At 42.5% G+C, this 21,019-nt stretch overlaps 1 protein-coding gene and 1 non-coding gene across 5 annotated transcripts in view; one reads left to right on the forward strand and one right to left on the reverse strand.

Annotated features, from left to right (window-relative positions):
• The window catches only part of ascc3 (activating signal cointegrator 1 complex subunit 3), a 777,147-nt gene that overhangs the window by 665,798 nt on the left and 90,330 nt on the right, over positions 1 to 21,019 (reverse strand). For all 4 annotated transcript variants that reach the window (XM_070885599.1, XM_070885602.1, XM_070885601.1 and 1 more), the window contains exons 6-8: positions 20,104 to 20,305; positions 13,647 to 13,782; positions 12,613 to 12,738 (exon numbers count right to left, since the gene is read on the reverse strand). In XM_070885599.1, coding sequence (XP_070741700.1) covers positions 12,613 to 12,738; positions 13,647 to 13,782; positions 20,104 to 20,305 — 464 coding nt within the window. The remainder of the gene's footprint in view (positions 1 to 12,612; positions 12,739 to 13,646; positions 13,783 to 20,103; positions 20,306 to 21,019) is intronic.
• Positions 9,562 to 9,759, forward strand: LOC139267603 (U2 spliceosomal RNA). Its single transcript, XR_011593926.1, has one exon. It is a non-coding gene; the product is annotated as a U2 spliceosomal RNA (small nuclear RNA).

The raw sequence follows: 21,019 nt of genomic DNA on the forward strand, positions 1-21,019 counted from the left end.
CCAAAACATGATCTTGAATCTGGCCGGATCCTGTTCTGGCTCCTGCATCTGTCCGAGAAATCGCGTTCTCCCGAGTCGTACCTGCAGCCTCCATTCCTGCCGCTGATGCTGCCTCTCCTGTGGCCTCTCCTCCTGTTCCAGCACCCGCCGTCGCTCCTGCAGCCGGGTTGAAAAGCTGCTCTTCCAGGGTTGGGACTGCAGGGTTGCTGTAGCCTGTGGAATTGAGACTGATGAACTGCTGATGTGCAGCTGGGTTAACCCACAGTTTTTCAAAAGTTTCCTGACTCATCAACGACGGACACAAGCCAGTATCTACTTCCATACTCACAGGTACTCCGTTAATCTTGACCTCCATAATCACCGGGGCCGAACCGTTGGTACACGTATACAGTCCAAACAACGCCTCGTCTTCTTCTGCCTGCTCCTCGCTGGAAAATGGACCCTCTGGACCCTCTGCCATCTCCTCAGCCACACGGTGAGTCAGGTGTTTTTTTTACACATACCCTGCAGGTGGCCTTTCATGCGGCAGGTATTGCACGTATACTCCGCAAATCTGCACCTGTGAGCCCCATGGCTTCCTCCGCAGCGCTAGCATGATGCTACTTAATTAGCCCCACTCGGCGGACTCCAAGTTCCAGGACCCCGAGGTCCGTGCTCTCTGCCCTGGGCAGAGCCATGTTCTGCAGTTTTGTCCATGGTGGGCGCTATCCTGTGGATAGTACCTGCCGGGTTCGGGACTGTGTGGATCATTTGCTTGGTGCTTCAAGTCGATGCCATAAACGCCCGGCTGGTGGTTTGCTTCAGGGTGACTGTAGGTTCCGTAGATAACAGCTCGTGAAGGAGACCCTCATGGCCAATCCCCATAACAAAAACGTCTCGCAACACGTCTTCAAGGTGTGTGCCAATATCACACGGCGCCACGAGTCTCCTGAGGTACGTAGCATATTTGATGACATCCTGGCCCTCAGGTCTGCAGTGGTGGTAGAATTTGTACTGGGCCGTGAGGATGCTCTCCTTCGGTTTAAGTTGGTCACAAATGAGTATGACCAGCTCCTCATATGACTTGTCCCTGGCGCTCCTGGGTGCCAGCAAATCCCCGACGAGACAGTAAACCACATCTGGAAAGTAATATCGCCTTACGCTTCTCTCTCAGTGCGTCCGTGTGCCCCGTCAGGTCGTTTGCTGTGAAGTAGTACTCGAGCCTTTCCGTAAAGGCCTCCCAATCATTTCCCACCGTAAAATCCTTTAACGAGCCCAGAGTAGCCATAGTTGCGTGATGCGTGAAGTTTGTCCGTGTCCTTGTCGCCAATGTGATGTATGTAGCACTCAAATCACTGACTCCAAGCGGTCTGGTGTTGTAGTAACTGCTGTGACCTTAGTCCTTTATTGTCTGACTCCAGAGTGCCTCTCAGGTGTGGTGGGCAGCCTTTTATACTCTGTCTTGCAGGTACTTTCAGGTCTCCCACCACAGCGCCCTCTGTGGCGCACCATTGTACTTATACATTTAATGTACCTGGACAAATACATAACAGTTACAATTGGCTAGATGTTGTGCTTGAGGTAGAGGGCTCAGCTATGAGCTATGATGTCTGGGGCTGATGATAGGCCAGCAATAGGATTATCAAATGTGGAAACTACTGGTGTAGTTGCATGCTGTAGGTCTTGGGCCTTCTGTTGCGACCTCTTTTGAAAGATATTTAATTTTGTTGATTGTTTAAATAATTTGGGCTTTTCTTTCACTAATATTTCCCGAATTCTGTAGACCTGCAGTATTTCTTCTTCACTTATGAAGCTTCGTTGCTCTTAGGCACAAGTTAATTCTTGACAAAAATTGATTGCTTTGTCAATTGACACTTTTTCGACTTGATCACAGGCATCATCATCCTCACTGCTTTCATCCTTTTCTTCTGGATGCAAAACCTTCCACATGATTTCTTCATCTGTCACTGCATGCACAATGGGAGCATCCTTGTCCTCATTCAATTCCTGCGCAACTTCACAAGTCAGCCCTCTTGCATAATCTAAAAATTGAGCAATCATTGCTTTCTCCTTGGACACATGAAAGCCTTGAAAGTCCTGAGGAGCATCATCAGCATCATAGTCAGCAAACACAGTTGTTATGCCAAGCATTGACCAAGGTCTCTGCAGTTACCAAGTTCCATGCATCCGCAGCTGCCCATATGGCGTCCTTAATAGAGAAAGCTTTTGAGAATGCTTTTATTCCTATGCCTGTATTCACAGCATTAAGCAAACACTTCATAAATACGTTTTTGTAGAGACACTTCATCGATCTCAAAATTCCTTGGTCCATTGACTGTATCAGTGATGCAACATTTGGAGGTAAGTAGTTTCCATGGACATTATCCTTTACCAAAAGCTCAGCATCGGGATGTGGTGAGCAATTGTCTAGCAGCAAGTATATTTAGCAGTTTTCCTCAAGGCCAGCTTCCGTGGAATGAGCATGTGCCTGAGGGACAAAATTCTTCTCAAACCAGTTCAGAAAGATTACCCTGGTTACACATGCATTCTTATTGGCATAATAATGCACTGGCAATACTCTCAAACCCTTGAAACATCTTGCACGCTGACTTCTCCCAATGACCATAAACGTACGTGTCCCAGCTACATTTGCAGCAGCAAGCACAGTCAACCTATCCTTGGCATCTTTCACACCTGCTGGCTGTGTTTCTTCTGCTGCTGCTAATGTCTTTCGCTGTATGGAGCGCCAAAACAGTGCTGTCTCATCAACATTGTACATTTGCTCAGGTGAAATGTTTTTATCAGCAATTAGTTTGATGAACGTATCAATATAATTTTCAGCTGCCTCATGATGTGCTGAGGCTCTCTCACCACATACTTTCAATTGCCTGATGCCATGACGCCTTTTAAATTTGGCTAGCCAATCAGAAGAGTACTCGCATGGAGTTTCAATCCCCAGTTGTGCATGGAATATTTTAGTTTGATTGGGCCAGACAAAGGATCCTTTTCACTTCGCCTCTGTCGCCACCATTCCATCACTGCTCGATCGAAATCATCACATTTCAGCTTATGCATACTTTTTCTCTTACTCATTTCCTTATGAACATCACTTTCTGCATAAAACTTCGAGCTGTTCTTTGTTTTCTAATATCATAGATGGTAGAGTCCAACATCATACTACTCACTCAATCTTCTCACTGAAGCACCTCTATCTAATCCCTGAAGTAACTCAACTTTCTTGGCAATTGCAAGTGAACTATGCTTCCTCTTTCCTTTATCTGAACCCATTGGGGTACAGGTACCTGTATCTCTTGGCCATTTTGACATGTTTGCAATGACAACACAAATTCACAATCTTTACCTGTGCAGACCTATAAATTGGGCAAAACACCACAGCAATGGAGTCAGGTTGGGTGGGGTCTGATCATGGGGTGTAGGTGGGTCAGCTGGGGTAGCCCTATAATGTTTAATGCCACTAATTTTTTTTTTTTAAATGCTGAATTTAAAAGTGCATGTGCAGGTGCCGGTAGTATTTTTTTATTACAGGTACATGTACAGATGTGCAAACTTAAAATCGTGGTGAGGTCGGGCCAGCTCCGCTCGGAGTCATGGGGCGTGGCGATCTGATCGCGCGTTTGCTGCTTTGGGGAGCTGCAGTGTGCTGTGCAGTTGGTTCTGGCTGGGGACTTGCGCACGGGCGGGAGGGGACTTGCGCGCGGGAGCTTGGTTGATTCTGGCCGAAGGGTCTGTGTGCTGTGCAGAGTCGATTCTCGTCGAAGGGTCTGTGTGCTTCGCAAAGTTGCTGCGGACCCAGGAACAGCGGTGCGGTGACTGTGAAGACCTGGCCTGGAACAGGTAGGATTGGCGTTTTTATTCTTGCAATGTTGTAGTTGGATTTTATTTTTTGACTTTTCACTAGGCCCGGCTGGCAGCGGAAACGGTTTGACAGGGTGTTCGGATTCCGGAACATTTTACGGATTCCAGACGACCCTGCCACCAACCGGTCCGGAGTCCGGAACTCTGGATTTTGGAGGTCGAACCTGTATAGTCATAAATGTCAAGGAACAAAGTGACAATTCTCATCAACCCCCAAAAAATTAGAGCAAAGCAATCACTAGAAGGCAACAACCTACAAATGATTCAACAAATGTTTCTCCTAAACAGATTCATTGAAATGGTCTGTCTCATATTAACTGAACAGGATTAAGAACCATTAGAATCATATTTTTAGCCTTAAGAACATAAGAATTAGGAGGAGTCGGCCATATGACCATTCGAGCCTGCTCCGCCATTCAATATCATAGCTGATCTTCAACCTCAACTCCACTTTCCCACCCGATCACCAGATCTCTTGATTTCCCTAGAGTCCAAAAATCTATCCATCTCAGCTTTGAATATACTCAACAATTCAGAATCCACATCTCTTTGGGGTAGACAATTCCAAAGATTCACAAGCCTCTGAGTGAATAAATTCCTCATAATCTCAGTCTTAATAGACGACCCTTTATCCTCAGATTATGCCCCCGAGTTCTAGACTCTCCAGCCAGGCGAAACAACCTCTCAGCATCTACCCTGTCAATCCCCCTCAGAACCTTATGTTTCAATGCGATCACTTCACAGTCTTCTAAACTCGAGAGTACAGGCTCAATCTACTCAATTTTTCCTCACAGGACAACTCTCATATCCCAGGGACCAATCTAGTAAACCAAGTTGTACCGTCTTTGAAGGCATGTATGTCATTTCTCAGAAAAGGAGACCTAGACTGTGCACAGTACTCCAGGTGTAGTCTCACCAAAGCCCTCTACAATTGTAGAAAGACTTCCTTACTCTTGTACTCCAACCCCCTTGCAATAAAGGCCAACATTTGCCTTCCTAATTGCTTGCTGTACCATCATGCTAACTTTGTGTGTTTCCTGTACGAGGACACCTAAATCTCTCTGAACGCCAACAGTTAATAGTTTTTCACCATTTATAAAATATTCTGTTTTTCTATTCTTCTTACCAAAGTGAATAACCTCATATTATACTCCATCTGCCACCTTATTGCCCACTAAATTAACCTGTCTATATCCCTTTGCAGGCTCCTTGCGTCCTCCTCACAGCTTACTTTTCCACCTAGCTTTGTATAATCAGCAAACTTGGACACATTGCATCCAGTCCATTCATTTAAGTCATTAATATCGATTGTAAATAGCCGAAGCCCAAGCATTGATCCTTGCGATATCCCACTAGTTATAGCCTGCCAACCGTAAAATGGCCCGTTTATTTACAGGTACACTCTATTTTCTGTCCATTAACCAATCCTCTATCAATGCCAATATATTAACCCCGACCCCATGAGCTCTCATCTTGCATAGCAATCTTTTATGTGGTATCTTATCAAATGCCTTTTGGAAATTGAAATATACCATAGCCATTGGTTCTCCTTTATCTACCCTGCTAGTTAAATCCCAAAAAAACTCTAATAAATTTGTCAAACACGATTTCCCTTTCATAAAACCATGTTGACTCTGCCTAATCATGCTATGATTATCTAAGTGCCATGTTACCACTGCCTTAATAATGGATTCCAGCATTTTCCCGATGACTGATGTCAGGCTAACTGGCCTGTAGTTCCCTGTTTTCTCTCTCCCTTCTTTCTTGAATAGCGGGGTTACATTTGCTACCTTCCAATCTGCTGGGACCATTCTAGAATCTAGGGAATTTTGGAAGATCACAACCAATGCATCCACCTCTTAAAACTCTAGGATGTAGGCCATCAGGGCCAGGGGATTTGTCGGCTTTTAGTCTCATTAGTTTCTCAAGTATTTTTTCTCTACTGATATTAATTACTTTAAGTTCCTCACTCGTATTAGCCCCTTGGTTCCCCACTATTTATGGTGTGCTTTTTAGGTCTTCTATTGTGAAGACAATTACAAAATATTTGCTTAAAGTCTCTGCCATTTCCTTATACCCCATTATAATTTCACTTGTCTCAGCCTTTTGCTACTCTCTTCAATTTACATACTCTTACAATCGGTTTTTATATTTCTTGCTCCTGTTTCCTCCGTTCCTGGAGCTCCATTCATATCTTTAGCTCTTTCTCCTCACTTGTACTACCTCCATGATTCCCACTGAATCACAATAAACCCATTTTAATTCCTGTCATGCACCTGCTAGGAGTTCTTCATTCCAATTGTATTTTATTATTAATTCAACATCATCAACAACTTGTATTTATATAATACCTTTATCATAGTAAAATGTCCCAAGGTGTTTCACAGGAGTATTATGAGACAAAAATAATACTCAGATTGGTGCGGCGAGCCTGGGACATCGTGGCCCCCGACCTGCGAAAGAACAGCTCCACAGGTCGGACTATAAAAGAGCTGGAGCGGCGTACCACTTCAACCTCCAGCGCGAACTGCTCTAAGAATTTTGAGATGGGCAGCTGGGTGACATCATCAAAACCCTGGTCGCCGTTTTGGAGCATGGGCCGGAACATCGGCAGAGCCCAGGTACAGAGGAGTGGGAAGGTCGGGGCGGATGAGCAGCGAGTGTTTGTGGCGGAGGTGCGACAGATGAGGGTACGGGGCCCAGGGGCAGCACGGGCCAGCCCACACTGTGATATGTGTACGCGCTAGGTCCGTGCAGCACAGCAGATCTCCAGTCGTCTTGGTTAATCCTTGTCACTGGACCAAGACCTAGCTCTGTCAAGCCCGTGTGGTGGCTGGTGTGCAACGATCACCACACGTTAAAAAAATTCACGCACAGGCATCTTCCACCCCTTCCATTGGAGTTCAGGACTGGAACATCGGGCCCTTCATTGAAACACCTGTGAACTCATGAAAGCAAGTCATCCTCGTTCGAGGGACCGCCTGTGATAATGATGAGATAAAAAATTTGACAGTCACATAATTAGGGTAAGTGACCAAAAGCTTGATCAAAGAGGTAGGTTGTAAGGAGAGTCTTAAAGGAGGGTAGAGAGGTAGAGAGGCAGAGAGGTTTAGGCAGGAAATTCCAGAGCTTAGGGCCTAGGCAACAGAAGGCACAGCCACCAGTGGTTGAGCGATTATAATCAGGGATGCTCAAGAGGGCAGAATTAGAAGAGCGCAGATATCTCGGTGGGATTGTGGGCCTAGAAGAGATTACAGCGATAGGGAGGGGTGAGGCCATGGAGGGATTTGAAAACAAGGATGAGAATTTTGAAATCAAGGTATTGCTTAACCGGGAGCCAACATAGGTCAGTGAGCACAGGGGTGATGGGTGAATGGGACTTGGTGTAAGTTAGGACACGGGCAGCTGAGTTTTGGATGACCTCAAGTTTACATAGGGTAGAATGTGGGAGGCCAGCCAGGAGTGCATTGGAAAAGGCAAATCTAGGAGGTAACAAAGGCGTGGATGAGGCTTTAGATGAATTCCCAACTTACATTACGATTGTCAAACATGTCACAAGTGCTCTGCAAATAAGCAGGACTAAAATTTAACAGTAAGTCCTGGTTTAAAAAAACAAATCTCATAATAGGAAGCCAACACTTGTATTCTCTGTAATGAAAAATATTTCTCCTAAAGTACGCTACTGAATTTCAATAGTGCAAACTAGTAGGGACTAAAAATAAATTGCTCTCATCAAAATTTGAGCTGCTCTACTAACAATGGGGTTAACTTAGAACTTTGACAGAGATGTAAAACGGATGGGATTGGATCGGCCATCCGTTATACACCTCATCCAATTTTCCTTTCCTTTGATATCCATGGAAAGGAAAATCAAGCAGGATGCACAACAGATAGATGGTCTGATACCGCCAGGTTTGTACCCTTGCTAAAGTTGAATGTTACGCCCAATAATAGAGGTTGCAGTAAGACCAAGGTAAGCCTGTTACACGAGGTTAAAAATTGGCTACATATACATCTTTTGCACTGGGATGAGTAACTGAAAAGAACATTTTTTTTTTGTAAATTGAGAATTCCACACCAATTGTGTTTGCTTACACACTTACAGATTGATAGAAAGTGAAACACAAGAATCACAAGTGGTCAGAGTTCCATTTAAAATGAAACCTACTAAATTCTTTGATTCAAATAAACTTTCAGAACTAATAACAATCTGATGTAGAGATAAGCTAAGTTATTGCCAAAGCTCTATCCATTGGTTTTTAAGGAATTTGCAAACTAACCAACAGTTTGATTACAAATAGACATCAGAATAAAAATGTTCGGAGAACAAAAGGTTTCACTGCTCTTACATTAACTCAGTAAATTGCAAAGAAATCTGCAAATCCAAATCGGTCATTAATAAGCTCCACTAACAGGACAAAACATATATAAACCAAAGAACAAATACTATTGTAAGTAATCACTTGGACGTTGAGAAATCTTAAAGTCTGGCCAGCAGCAAAATCAGCAGTCAGCTGAAACTACCGTCAAGAAGATAGGTTTTAAGAAGGATTTTAAAAGTGGGGAAAAGTAGCAGCAAGAGCTACTGGGAGGAAAAGATAGTGTGCAGAGAGACAAGAATTGAATGATGGCAATTTGCCTGAAAAGCAATTCATTTCTTTTTCTCCAAATATACAGGAATAAAAATTTCTCAAGTTAAAGGTGATACTAAAATGTCAAATGGCATATACAATATAGCATAGAACATCTTTTTCTTAATTTTTTGTGGTCTTTAATCTAAGATAGGTTTATTTAAAACATTTCAGAAGTTAAGTTTACTGCTTACACTAATTGTCAAAAATTCAGTTAATGATAACCACTTAAGAGGTGAAAACAGTGACAATGAAAAAGGCAACAGCCGAGGAGAGCATTCTATAAAATGGTTCCTTTATAGCATTAATTAGGCTATTAGTTCAGTCTGAACAACAGGACTCCCTGGTGTTTTGTTAACATAATTTCTAAACTAGAAATGGGAAAACTCATCCAAAAGCAAATGTTTCAGCCTTTGAAGCTCATCAACCTTTGTAGCTCAATACTAACATTATTAATGCAGAGTGACAGCAGTTTTTATGCAACATTGTGCGCATAATCTTGTATGAACACACAGATGTCAGTCCAGCTTATATCTGTGCTGATAGCATCACTTCTGAAGCATTCAGTCCTCCAAAGTACAAACTAGAAAGTACAAACAAAACATCCCCGGTTAAAAGTGTATTCAACTCAAAACTGCATTAAGTATTGACTTTTGCATTACTACAATTCTTTCTCATGTATCATTTTCATTATTTATACCAGGGATGTCCAGCCTCCAGGCCACTTCACAGTTTCAAATGGCCCACCAGTAAGCTCCTGATTAAAGAAAAATATGCTAGCTGAAACATCTGGTCTACCAGTGAATGAAAAATAACAAAAGACAGTGCTCCTGGCTCTCAGTGGTCTGGTGTGCACTTTTTGGTCCCCAAAGTCCTACTTTCCCTTTCCAATCGAGACTGTCTCATGGATCCAGAATGCAGCAAATCACAAATGTGTGTTGGGGATAGGGGAAGAGCAGTTGTGCTGGAAGCAGGAGGCACAAGTCAGTCCTGTCTCACTGAGAGCCAACAGCATCACCTGCCTGATTGTTATATTATTTTATTCCTCATCAACAGGTCAGCTGTTGTCTCTGGCAGTTCTCGGCCTTTTGGCTAAGATCATGCGTAACTGACCTGACAGGGGAGTAACCATGACCAGAAAGTGGTTCTCCCTGGATCAGGAAGGTGGTTCTCCTATGCTTTTTGGAAATAGGTGGTGGGTGGGGGGCTTCACCCATCCACCTCCATGGCATGAACCTGGTATTGCAGTACTTCCAGGAACGGTGCTTGGGCTCTAGGCCTTTTAGCTAAGAGCAAAAACATTGGCGCAGAGTGATCCTTGAATGGGCCCAAGGTGACCTTTGGCGTTTATGATCTGACAAAGAATTGGAAAGATTGGCAACGAATAAAACATTAAAATAAAAATGTTTTAAAAAATGCAAGCACTTTTCATTCATAGTGTTCACCTCGTTCAAGTGTGGCTCTGTGCTGGGTGCTGGCAACTGTTGGGGGGCAGGAGGAAAGAGGCAGAAGAGGAGGAAGGGTTGCAGTCAAGGCTTGACCAGCTCACCTTGGAGCAACCCAAAACAGACGGACACGGCTGCAGAGCCTACCACAACAGTACCCTGCATGCACAACTATCTTCATCCACAGAAGATCAACAACACTCTCAGATTTCCCAGATCTTGTCCCATACTAGCACTGCTCTGTCGCCACCCCAGTCCTCCCCCATATTCCATGGCAATGGTCTTCTAATGTGCTAAATTCTTAGTTCAAAATCTTAGTCCTCGTTTACAAATCCCTTCACAGCCGTACCTCTACAACCTCTTCCATCCCCACATGCCATGATTTGCCCTCCTCTCTTTTGACTCTTGCCTTCTTTGCTTGCTTACTTCTCCCAATATACTTTATTCAATTTCACAGCAAAATGCTAGTTTCCATGATTAAGCCAATGAAAATTATAATCCACGTACATGCCTAAAGTCTCTCAAACTAAAAAGGACCAAAGAAACAATAACTAATAATTAAGCATTTCTGAAAATGTGTACTGGCTGATTAGTTAGGCAGAAAACCAAAACACTGACAGACCATATATTTCAGGCCAAACTTCAAATTATGACCTTGAATTTGCAGTCGGAGGCTTCCGCAGGGAAATGCCTCTGTTCCGCAAATAAAACGTCCGTGTAACTGGCGTTCCGGAGATTCATGGTCCTGGGCCTCTCCAGGTACCGCGGGTAGAGGTCCACGTATCTCACGGATGCAGGTGGTTTAGATCAAAAGTTCCAAGTTTTCGCATATGAGCTTTGCATGCAGCCCTTACGGGCGTGTATGCATTTCGTACGTATTTGTCGGGGCCGCAAATTACGGGTCTATATTTATTACAAGATGTCAGTTTGTATAGAAACAAAACAAATCAGTAACTAAAATAGCAATCCAATATTTGACTCTCACAAATACTTAAAATTGTTTTCTAAACCCAAAATCAAATGCTTTTGAATGTTGTCATTTTTCTTTTAATTGGATTTTGGATTAAGGAAATATGGATGCTTTAATTCCATGGAACTGTGCCTCACCACCATGACATAATTCTAGTGCAGCCAAATGAAATAAAAATAGCGAAAAGCTGCAATAATTACCCCTGTACCAGACAGATTAATGATAGCATTCCCACTTGTGAGTCAGAAGGTATCGGGTTCGAACTTCGCTCAAGACAACAAACTTACATTTATTTATATAGCGAATTTAACACAGCAAAATGTCCCAAGATGCTTCACAGAAGTGTTATCAGACAAAATTTGATAGCGAGATACATAAGGAGATATTCGGGCAGGAAAGAGGTACAATTAAAGGACCATCTTAAAGAAGGGAGAGAGGTGGAGAAGTTCCGGGATGGAATTCCTGAGCTTAGGGCCTAAACAGTTGAATGCGCGATCACCAATGCAGGAGCGAAGGGAATATGAAATGCACAAAAGGCCAGAATTGGAGGAATGCAGAGTTCTCGGAGAGTTGTAGGGCTGTAGGAGGTTAGAGATGGGGATGGGCAACACGGTGGATTCGAACACGAGGATGAGAATTAATTTTTTTTTTAATAAGTCGAGGTGTTGCCGGACCAGGAGCCCAATGCAGGTCAGAAGCACGGGGGTGATGGGCGAAGGGGATTTGGTGCGAGTCAAGATAAGGGAAGCAGAGCTTTGAATGAGCTGAAGTTTACGGACGGGGAAGATGGAAGGCTAGCCAGGAGTGCACTGGAAGTAACGAGTGTGAAAGTAACAAAAGCATAGATGTGGGTTTCAGCAGCAGATGAGCTAAGGCAGGGGTGGAGACAGGCAATATTATGAAAGTGGAAGTAGACAGTCTTGAGAGGAGATGGATTCAGGGGCTCATGTCAGGGTCAAATAGGAAGCAGAGGGCCGTCTAGTTCAGCTTCAGACAGTGGCCAGGGAGGGGGATGGAATCGGTGGCTCAGAATCTTAGTTTGTGGCAGGGGCTGAAGACAATAGGTGGTTTTCCAAATATTTATTTGGGAGGAAATTTCGGCTCATCCAATACTGGATGTTGGACAAGCAGCATGACAAATTAGAGGCAGTGGAGGGGTTGAGAAAGGTAGTGGCAAGGTAAAGCTAGGTAACATCAGCATACATGTGGAATTTGATATGTTTTCGGTTGATGTCGCGAGGGGCAGCATGTAGATGAGAAATAGGACAATCACGGTGACTGGAGACCAGAGCTACAGTTCTGAAACCTGGGCAGGAGTAATTCACTTATCGGCTGGAGTAATGAAGATTAGCACCATGGAAGAAGCTAGAGTTATTTTCTTACTATTACAACAGATGAAAATAGCTGAGAACAGAACCACTGTCACTCTAGACACGAAGAACATACAACAAAATGCTCATTAAAAGAAAAAAGTGCTGCTGTGGTCTCAACAAAGTAATGCTAATAATTTCCTAAAATATCAGGCACATTAATAGAGATATGAACTTCGGAAATACTCATTAAAATCTGAAAGTTATATAAACTATGTTGTGATTGACTGGCAAAGACACCAAAAATCATTTACAGTAATTATGCTGAATTCATGCAGTTTGCAGCTTGTGTACATTAATCTTTTAATCAATTTATCTATGGAATATCAATTTAATCTCACCTCATCCAAGTTTTTGATATCAATTAGTTTCTCCTGAATACCAATTGGCATAGGCTGTGTTGCAGGAATGACTACTTGTTCATAGACTTTGTTATTCTCTCGCTCAATACCTTCTGGAAGAAACAGCTGTACAACATTAAAATGTATAGCTTAGCATATGCATAGGTTAAAAAGGATTCATAAAAGTTAGATACTAAGAATATTTAGATTCAGTAGAAAACCGTACCACTCGGTCATCAAATCTACTTGATTTTGAATCAGTAAGCAGCCAATGAAAATGAACACTATAATTACATTGATAATTTGTGAAAACCAAAATGGCCAATGTCAATTCCATACCGCAAGTACACCACAGTGCAGAATGAAATCACTCCCACTTCCCACAGCAGTCATCCTTGAGGCTTCTTAGCATAAAGCTGCCAATTTAGTATTAATTTGCACAGTATGATGACCAAATTATGACCACCTCCATCAGAAGAAGGTTGAGGCTGCTTGAACTCATTTTGCTTGTAAGCAAGAGGGAGGAAACATTCATTTCAAACATACATTTAACCCCAGAGGAGAAAAAAAAGCAACAACATTGAGTATCCTGGATTCTGATGAAGGCTCCAAGGTATGCCTTTGTGACAGCAAAAGAAAAATATTGTAAATTGAAAAATTAGCAAACATGTAGAGGGGAAACATTTAAGAATAAACAATTATAGTGTAGATCATCTCACTGTAGATTTTAAACTAAGGGGTAGTTATAATGCCCATTTGTAACTTAATATGAAAACACTTTTTTTTAAAAAAAAAGGTCAATCTTGATACTCAGAAGAATAAGTTTCCTTTTTATTTGGAGAAACAAAGTGATTGGGGCAGAGAACAAACGAAGCCATGCAAACTACATAAGCAGTAAGCCATTTGCACAATGAAACGTGCATTAGATGCTAACTATATTCGCAACATATTAGCCAGTATAGAAATACTTGGAGCTGGAGAACAAAAGTAATTTCCTAAATGCAGCTTGAACAGGGAAAGCGCCAAAAACATACCTTTGCACCAGCAATAAAGGCTGAAGATTGCATTGCTTCACTATATGAATCGTAAACATGTGGGTACTGGATTCGTTCATAATCATACTGCCTTGTAAGAATCGGTGCAATTCGCGCATTCTGAAGAGCATGTTCTCTATAAAGCAAAAGAAAATGTAACTTTAAAATCATACGAATATATTTCTTCAAACTTAACCAGACTGCCTTCATATAACCTGTTTATTCCCTATTAGCAAAATCCTGCCGAAAAGTAAAGTGTATCTCATTTTACAACAGTCATTTTAATGATTTGGGCACCTTACATGTTATAAAATAATCCATTCAGACTTGAACTCTGCTGTGAATATCAAGAATGAAACAGTTCAGCTCTATGACAGAGAACTGTTTGCAGAGCAGGTGATTAAACATATGCACTGAACCGTAATCCCATTTATCACTGATGTATCAAGGTTTTCCTATTTTTACATCAACATGTGCAATTCTATTAATAATTAAATACATTTTGATTGTTGTCAAAACAATCCCATAAACTGTTGCCATCCATTTTAAAATCACAAATGCCAATGAAGAATATAGGCAACAAATCAATAGCACATCTTCATAGACTTTCTAAAAAACACTTTCCCTTTCATCATTCTTTCCATCTTCAAAAATTTATAATGACTGTCCATGATGTCTGTACCTTCATGGTAATGTCAGAAACACTCATGGCAATGATGTATTGAATTTTATCAAAGGCAATCACTTTTTTTCTTCATATTATGGAGTGAACCATAGCATGTCAATGCTCAGTAAAATTCCTGCCCTTAAATGATAAAGCATTCAGTTTAGATTAACTGGTTATGATTTATATTCCGCTTTTTAGCTAATAATTAGAAATGCACTCCCGAGTGTCAGTCACAAAACCAATTATTTTCTCATTTAAAAGGTGCATCAAGAAATAAAATATAGCAGGTTTCCAAATATTTTCACGTTTGTACTGTATGCACCTGTGAGTATGCTCACAGGTTTGTAGAGCTGTTGTCCGAACTGACCCCCGTCCAGACGGAATTCCTCATCGGCGCCAAGCTACCAAACCTCCCTCGGGAGCCAAGCTACCAAACCTCCCTCGGGAGCCGGCGCCTCACAACTCGAGCTTCCTCTGGAAAATCCGCTCCGTGCCTTTCAGTTCTGCGCAGAGGGGATTCCTGTATGGGCTGCTCTTGCACTCTCCACTTTACCATCCTCGTTTGCCGTCCGGACACGCCACGGCGTACCATCTTGCTGTCCGGAGGAGGCGGGGTCCCCAATGGAGTGCTCTCTACGTGGGAGTCCTCCCTTTAATTATCAGGGACTTGGCCTGGAGGGTGTTGCACAGAGCAGTCCCGTGCAATAGGTTTTTTAAGTCAGTTCACGGACTCTCAGGCTGCCTGAAATTTCTGCGGTCTGGAGGGGTCCGTGTTCCACGTGTATGTTGAATGCGTGAGGTTGCAGCCCCTGTTCCAATATTTGAAGGGGCTGCTCCTCAAATTCTGGGTTTCACTTCAGTCCCACGCGCCTGATCTTTGGGCATCCTGTGCGGAGGTGAGCGGGCAGGTCAGAAGGTCTCGCTCATAGGACTGCTCCTGGGCATGGCCATGGTGGCCATTAACTGGTCCAGGCAGCGGGCGGTGGAGAGGGTCGTTCAACCCGACTGCCTGCCTCTCTTCCGTGGGTACATTCGAGCCAGGGTGTCCCTGGAGATGGAGCATGGGGTGTTCACCGGTACACTTGTGGCCATCCGCGAGAGGTGGGCGCCAGAGGGACTGGAGTGCATCATCACCCCCGGCAACCAAACTTCAATTTGATTTAAGTTTATGGTTAAAAAGTTTTATTGTTTATTTGTTGGTTTTAGTGTCCCCTGTTAGTAAGGGGGCACTTGATTTATGGTTTTCCAAAAATAGATGTAGAGCTGTTGCATTGTGAGTGGCTTAGCCAGTCACATGATGTTCACAAGACTCAATAAAACCCCAGTCAGTTGGGTCTAGGTCATCCACGATGAGGTATGCAGTTGTGAGCCGAGTGCATGAATTGGTAATGTGTAGTGTGATTGTTAAACCATTATTAATAAACCAATTCATTCTTAATAGCAATGTGTTGCAATGAATTCTTAAGCAAAGAACCCACAAAGCAAATACATTACATTGACCTCACTGAAAAAAGTTCGGCATTTGTATTGTATTACTGTAAATACTTCCACACAGCAACAAAAATAAACCAATGTAGAGAGATAAATAACATTTTAAAAATGGCAGTCATTACAATACACCTCAGGGTAGAACTTCTGTGAGAATCCATCGATCTCCCATCATAGATTCTCAAAAGACCAACAGAAATCCTGGAGAAACAGTGTAAGCAGGATTATACCATTTCTCCAGGGTTTTCAAAGTTACGACAGGGGATCGGAAGAGCCCCCATCTGAAATTCTACCCCCACCCCACTCAGATTCTATTCTCCACCCCCCCTCTCCAATTATATAATTGACATCAATTTGCTTCAATGAATTAAAAATGAATTAATGATTTCCTAATACATTACAAGGAAATATACTAATAAAAAGCCATTTTACAATGACTGAGCTGAGCATCTTATATAGCTCAATGAAAAACGTATCATTGTTTAAAGTTGCTATCTAATTCTTGAAATTTTTCTTTCCAATTTTATTTTGTCAAGAATTTTGTTTTTACAGGGCTTCTCCAGTGTGGTGATATCTGATAAAACATCCTCTTCAACTTATCTGCATTAGAATGGGAAATACTGTTTGCCAGTTTTTGCAGGTTTTTTTTTTAAATCCCAAGTCTCTAGAGAAAGGAGCCATACAAATAATTGTGACAGAGTGAGATAGAAACAGAGAAAGAAAGGAGAGAGAAAGAAAGAAACAGAAAGCAAAAGAGACAGAGACAGAGAGAGAAAAAGAGATACATTAAAAAGAGGAAGTGGAACCCTGGAAAAACCTAGAGATAAATTACCCAAAATCAGGAAGGAACTCCATGATCAAATAGACATTATTAATAAGTTCATAAGAACATAAGAAATAGGAGCAGGAGTAGGCCATACAGCCCCTTGAGCCTGCTCTGCCATTTAATACGATCATGGACTCAGGTCCACTTCCCTGCCCGCTCCCCATAACCCCTTATTCCCTTATCGGTTAAGAAACTGTGTATTTCTGTCTTAAATTTATTCAATGTCCCAGCTTCCACAGTTCTCTGAGGCAGCAAATTCCACAGATTTACAACCCTCAGAGAAGAAATTCGTCCTCATCTCAGTTTTAAATGGGCGCCCCTTATTCTAAGATTGTACCCCCTAGTTCTAGTCTCCCCTATCAGTGGAAACATCCTCTCTGCATCCACCTTGTCAAGCCCCTTAATAATCTTATACGTTCGGATAAGATCACCTCTCATTCTTCCGAAATACAATAAGTAGAGGCCCAACCTACTCGACCTTTCCTCATAAATCAACCTCGTGAACCTTCTCTGAACTGCCTCCAAAGCAAGGATATCTTTTCTTAAATATGGAAACCAAAACTGTACACAGTATTCGAGGTGTGGCCTCACCAATACCCTGTATAACTGTAGCAAGACTTCCCTGCATTTATATTCCATCCACTTTGCAATAAAGGCCCAGATTCCATTGATCTTCCTGATCACTTGCTGTACCTGCATATTAACCTTTTGTGCTTCATGCACCAGGACCCCCGGGTCCTGCTGTACTGCAGCAATTTTTCTCCATTTAAATAATAACTTGCTCTTCGATTTTTTTCTGCCAAAGTGCATAACCTCATACTTTCCAACATTATACTCCATCTGCCAATTGTTTGCCCACTCACTTAGTCTATCTATGTCCTTTTGCAGGTTTTGTGTGTTCTCCTCACTCATTGCTTTTGCTCCCATCTTTGTATTGTCAGCAAACTTGGCTACGTTACACTCGGTCCCTTCATCCAAGTCGTTAATATAGATTGTAAATAGTTGGGGTCCCAGTACTGATCCCTGCGGCACCCCACTAGTACCTGATTGCCAACCCGAGAATGAACCATTTATCCCGACTCTCTGTTCTTGGTTAGTTCGCCAATCCTCTATCTATGCTAATATATTACCTCCAACCCCGGTGAACTTTTATCTTGTGCAGCAACCTTTTATGTGGCACCTTGTCAAATGCCTTCTGGAAGTCCAAATACACCACATCCACTGGTTCCCCTTTATCCACCCTGTCCGTTACATCCTCAAAGTATGCCAGCAAATTTGCCAAACATGACTTCCCCTCCATAAATCCATGCTGACTGAATTATGCTTTTCCAAATGTCCTGCTAATTTAATAATGGACTCCAAAATTTTCCCAACCATAGATGTTAGGCTAACTGGTCTATGGTTTTCTGCTTTCTTGTCTGCGTCCTTTTTTAAATAGGGGCGTTACATTAACAATTTTCCAATCTGCTCGGACCTGCTGGGAATCCAGGGAATTTTGGGAAAATACAACTAATGCATCCACAATTCCTGCCACATCTTCTCTTAAGACCCTAGGATGCAAGCCATCAGGTCCAGGGGATTTATCCACCTTTAGTCCCATTATCCTACTGAGTACCACCCCCTTAGTGATGGTGATTGTGGTAAGTTCCTCCCCCCCTATACCCCCTTGAGTATCCAGTTTTGGGATATTTTTATAGTGTCCTCTACTGTAAAGACTGATACAAAATATTTGTTCAGAGTTTCTGCCATCTCCATTTTCCCATTACTAATTCCCCGGTCTCGTCCTCTAAGGGACCAACATTTACTTTAGCCACTCTTTTCCTTTTTATATACCTATAGAAACTCTTGCTATCTGTTTTTATATTTAGTGCTAGCTTACTTTCATAGTCTATCTTCACTTTCTTATTTATTTTTTTAGTCATTCTTTGCTGGCTTTTAAAAGCTTCCCAATCTTCTGCCCTCCCAGTAGTTTTAGCCATTTTGTATGCCCTTGTTTTTAATTGGATATTGACGTCGTGGTTGCACTTGACTAATAAGCTGCCTACACTTTGAAATAATGAATGTGACCATTTTTGGTCCCCAATTTGCGACTGCACACCATTAAAAGTGTAGCATTATAGGCATTCAAAGTAATCTTCAAGCTTACCATGGGATTTAATTTGCTCTTCAGGTGAGACAAACATTGCATGAAAATGACAGTGGGGAGATGAGCCATCATATTTTAAAAATAAAATGTAGCAGTCATCTGTGACACTGTTCATCGTTAGTTGGAATTATTATATCAGTTATTACAAGGGCCACCAATTTATCATATAGGAGCAGCTCTGGGAACACCAGGAAGAAAACCCAGAATCTCTCAGTCACTCACTTATAGGCAGTCCCTCGAAAGAGGATGACTTGCTTCCACGCCAAAAAAGGACGAGTTCACAGGTGTTTCTATGAAGGACCTGAACTACATCCTGAAGGATGGAAAATGCCCGTGTGTGGATTTATTTATTTTTTATTTTTTTTTTTTAAACATGTGGTGGCCGTTGCACACCAGCCACCACACGGGTTTGACAGAGCTAGGTCTTGGTCCAGTGGCAAGACGACTGGAGACCAGCTCTGCTGCACGGACCTAGTGCGCACACATATCGCAGTGTGGGCTGGCCCGTGCTGCCCCATGGCCCCGAACTCAAGCCTCCCCTGGGCCCTGATCACGTCCCTCTACAGTCTCTCGCCGCTCCTGCTGTATCTGCCCACTCGCCAATCACCGACCTGGACCTTGATGATGTCATTCTTCGCTGCCGTCGCCCTCCTGCACCCGCTCGCGCTGCTCCCTGCAGTAGTATGCCTCCATGCTGCTGCCGGGCCGCTCCTTTTATGGCCCTGACCTGCCGCTGGTGTTCTCACGCAGATCGGGGCCTCCACAATCAGTACTGCAATGGAGTCTGCCAGCATTTTGCAGAGGTCTCAGAAACAATACAGAGGGAGTTTCTGAGAGAGTGGGACAGGTCCTGGGATCAGGGGTGGGACCCTTCGACATTGGGAATGTGGTCTAGAGGATTGAGTGCACCGGTAAAATGTCCCGGGATCTCGAGTGGGGAGAGGGGAGCCTGATTGTAAAAGGAGAGTGCTTGGTCTGACAGTCTTGGGGTGGTTGTTGAAATCTGGAAGTACTGGGGAAGGATGCCCAGCAGAATGGGACCCAAGCTGCCCTCGACACTTCTCAAACCATCAGGCAGCACATCCTCCTCCTCGAACACAGCATTCCTGCTCATCAGGTTCTCCAATCTGTTCCCAGACCCTTTTGCATCCATAGGCATAGTTGAAAAGTTGAATGCAAAAGAAAATTTGTTTTTTTAAATTCCATCTGTCAACTAAAGTTTTACGGAAATGACAGAAAAATTAATTTTTATTTTTTTTTAACAATAAACAAATAAGTTGAGCAAGACTGAATTGGTTGCAAATATATAATTTTGAATCTGTTGTCTTACCTTTGTAAACGCAAGTCCTTTGGATCAAAGTATTGAAGTGCATCACCTGAAAATTCCCCTTCGTCTTTTTTCTCTCGCTTGGCTAACCGTTTTTCTTCTCTACGGTACTGTTTCAACAACTGCTTTTCTTGTTCAGAATGGACAGTGACTTGACAGCCATAAATGGGCTGTGCATTTCCCCCTAAACCTTTTTTTGAAGAATCTGTAAAATTAAATCAGCTTTATTCAACTCACAAACAACAACTTGTATTTATATAGTGTTTTTAACATAGTAAAATGTTTCAAGGCACTTTACAGGACAGCTATCAAACAGAATTTAACACCAAACCACATAAGGAGACATTAGGACAGATGACCAAAGACTTGGTCAAAGAGGTAGGTTTTAAGGAGCATCATAAAGGAGGAGAGAGGGGTAGAGGGGCTGAGCTGCTTAGGGAGGGAATTCCAGAGTCAGCAATTTCTCTGCATTAATTAGCAACAACTATGTGGATGTATAAGTGGCAGAAAGAAACAATTCACTTCCATGAAATGGTTTCTCAAATTATTTTGGTGCTATTAGAAATTATTTTGATGGCAAAAGATAAATGTATATTGAGCTCAACTGAGGATATGCACCCAATGAAGCCAATTTTCATTTGCAGATGCAAGTCAGTTCTAAATGGTTAAGAATGAGTCCTGCCGAATTTTCTGCTGTAAGCTAATTTGCATAATTGTTTGTATCATCAGGTACGGACTCAGACAGGTGAGAGGAATACTGCACAATCCACACAACTGGAAGGATATTGAGGCTTTAGAGAGGGTACAATGCAGGTTCACTAGGATGCTGCCTGGCAAGAGCAAATACAAATACAAAGAAGGTTGGCCAAAATTGAGGCTTTTCTTTCATTAGAACCATGCTGATTATGAAACATGGAAG

Source organism: Pristiophorus japonicus, chromosome 7 (assembly GCF_044704955.1).
Source record: "Pristiophorus japonicus isolate sPriJap1 chromosome 7, sPriJap1.hap1, whole genome shotgun sequence".
In the NCBI taxonomy this organism is placed as follows: domain Eukaryota; kingdom Metazoa; phylum Chordata; class Chondrichthyes; family Pristiophoridae; genus Pristiophorus; species Pristiophorus japonicus.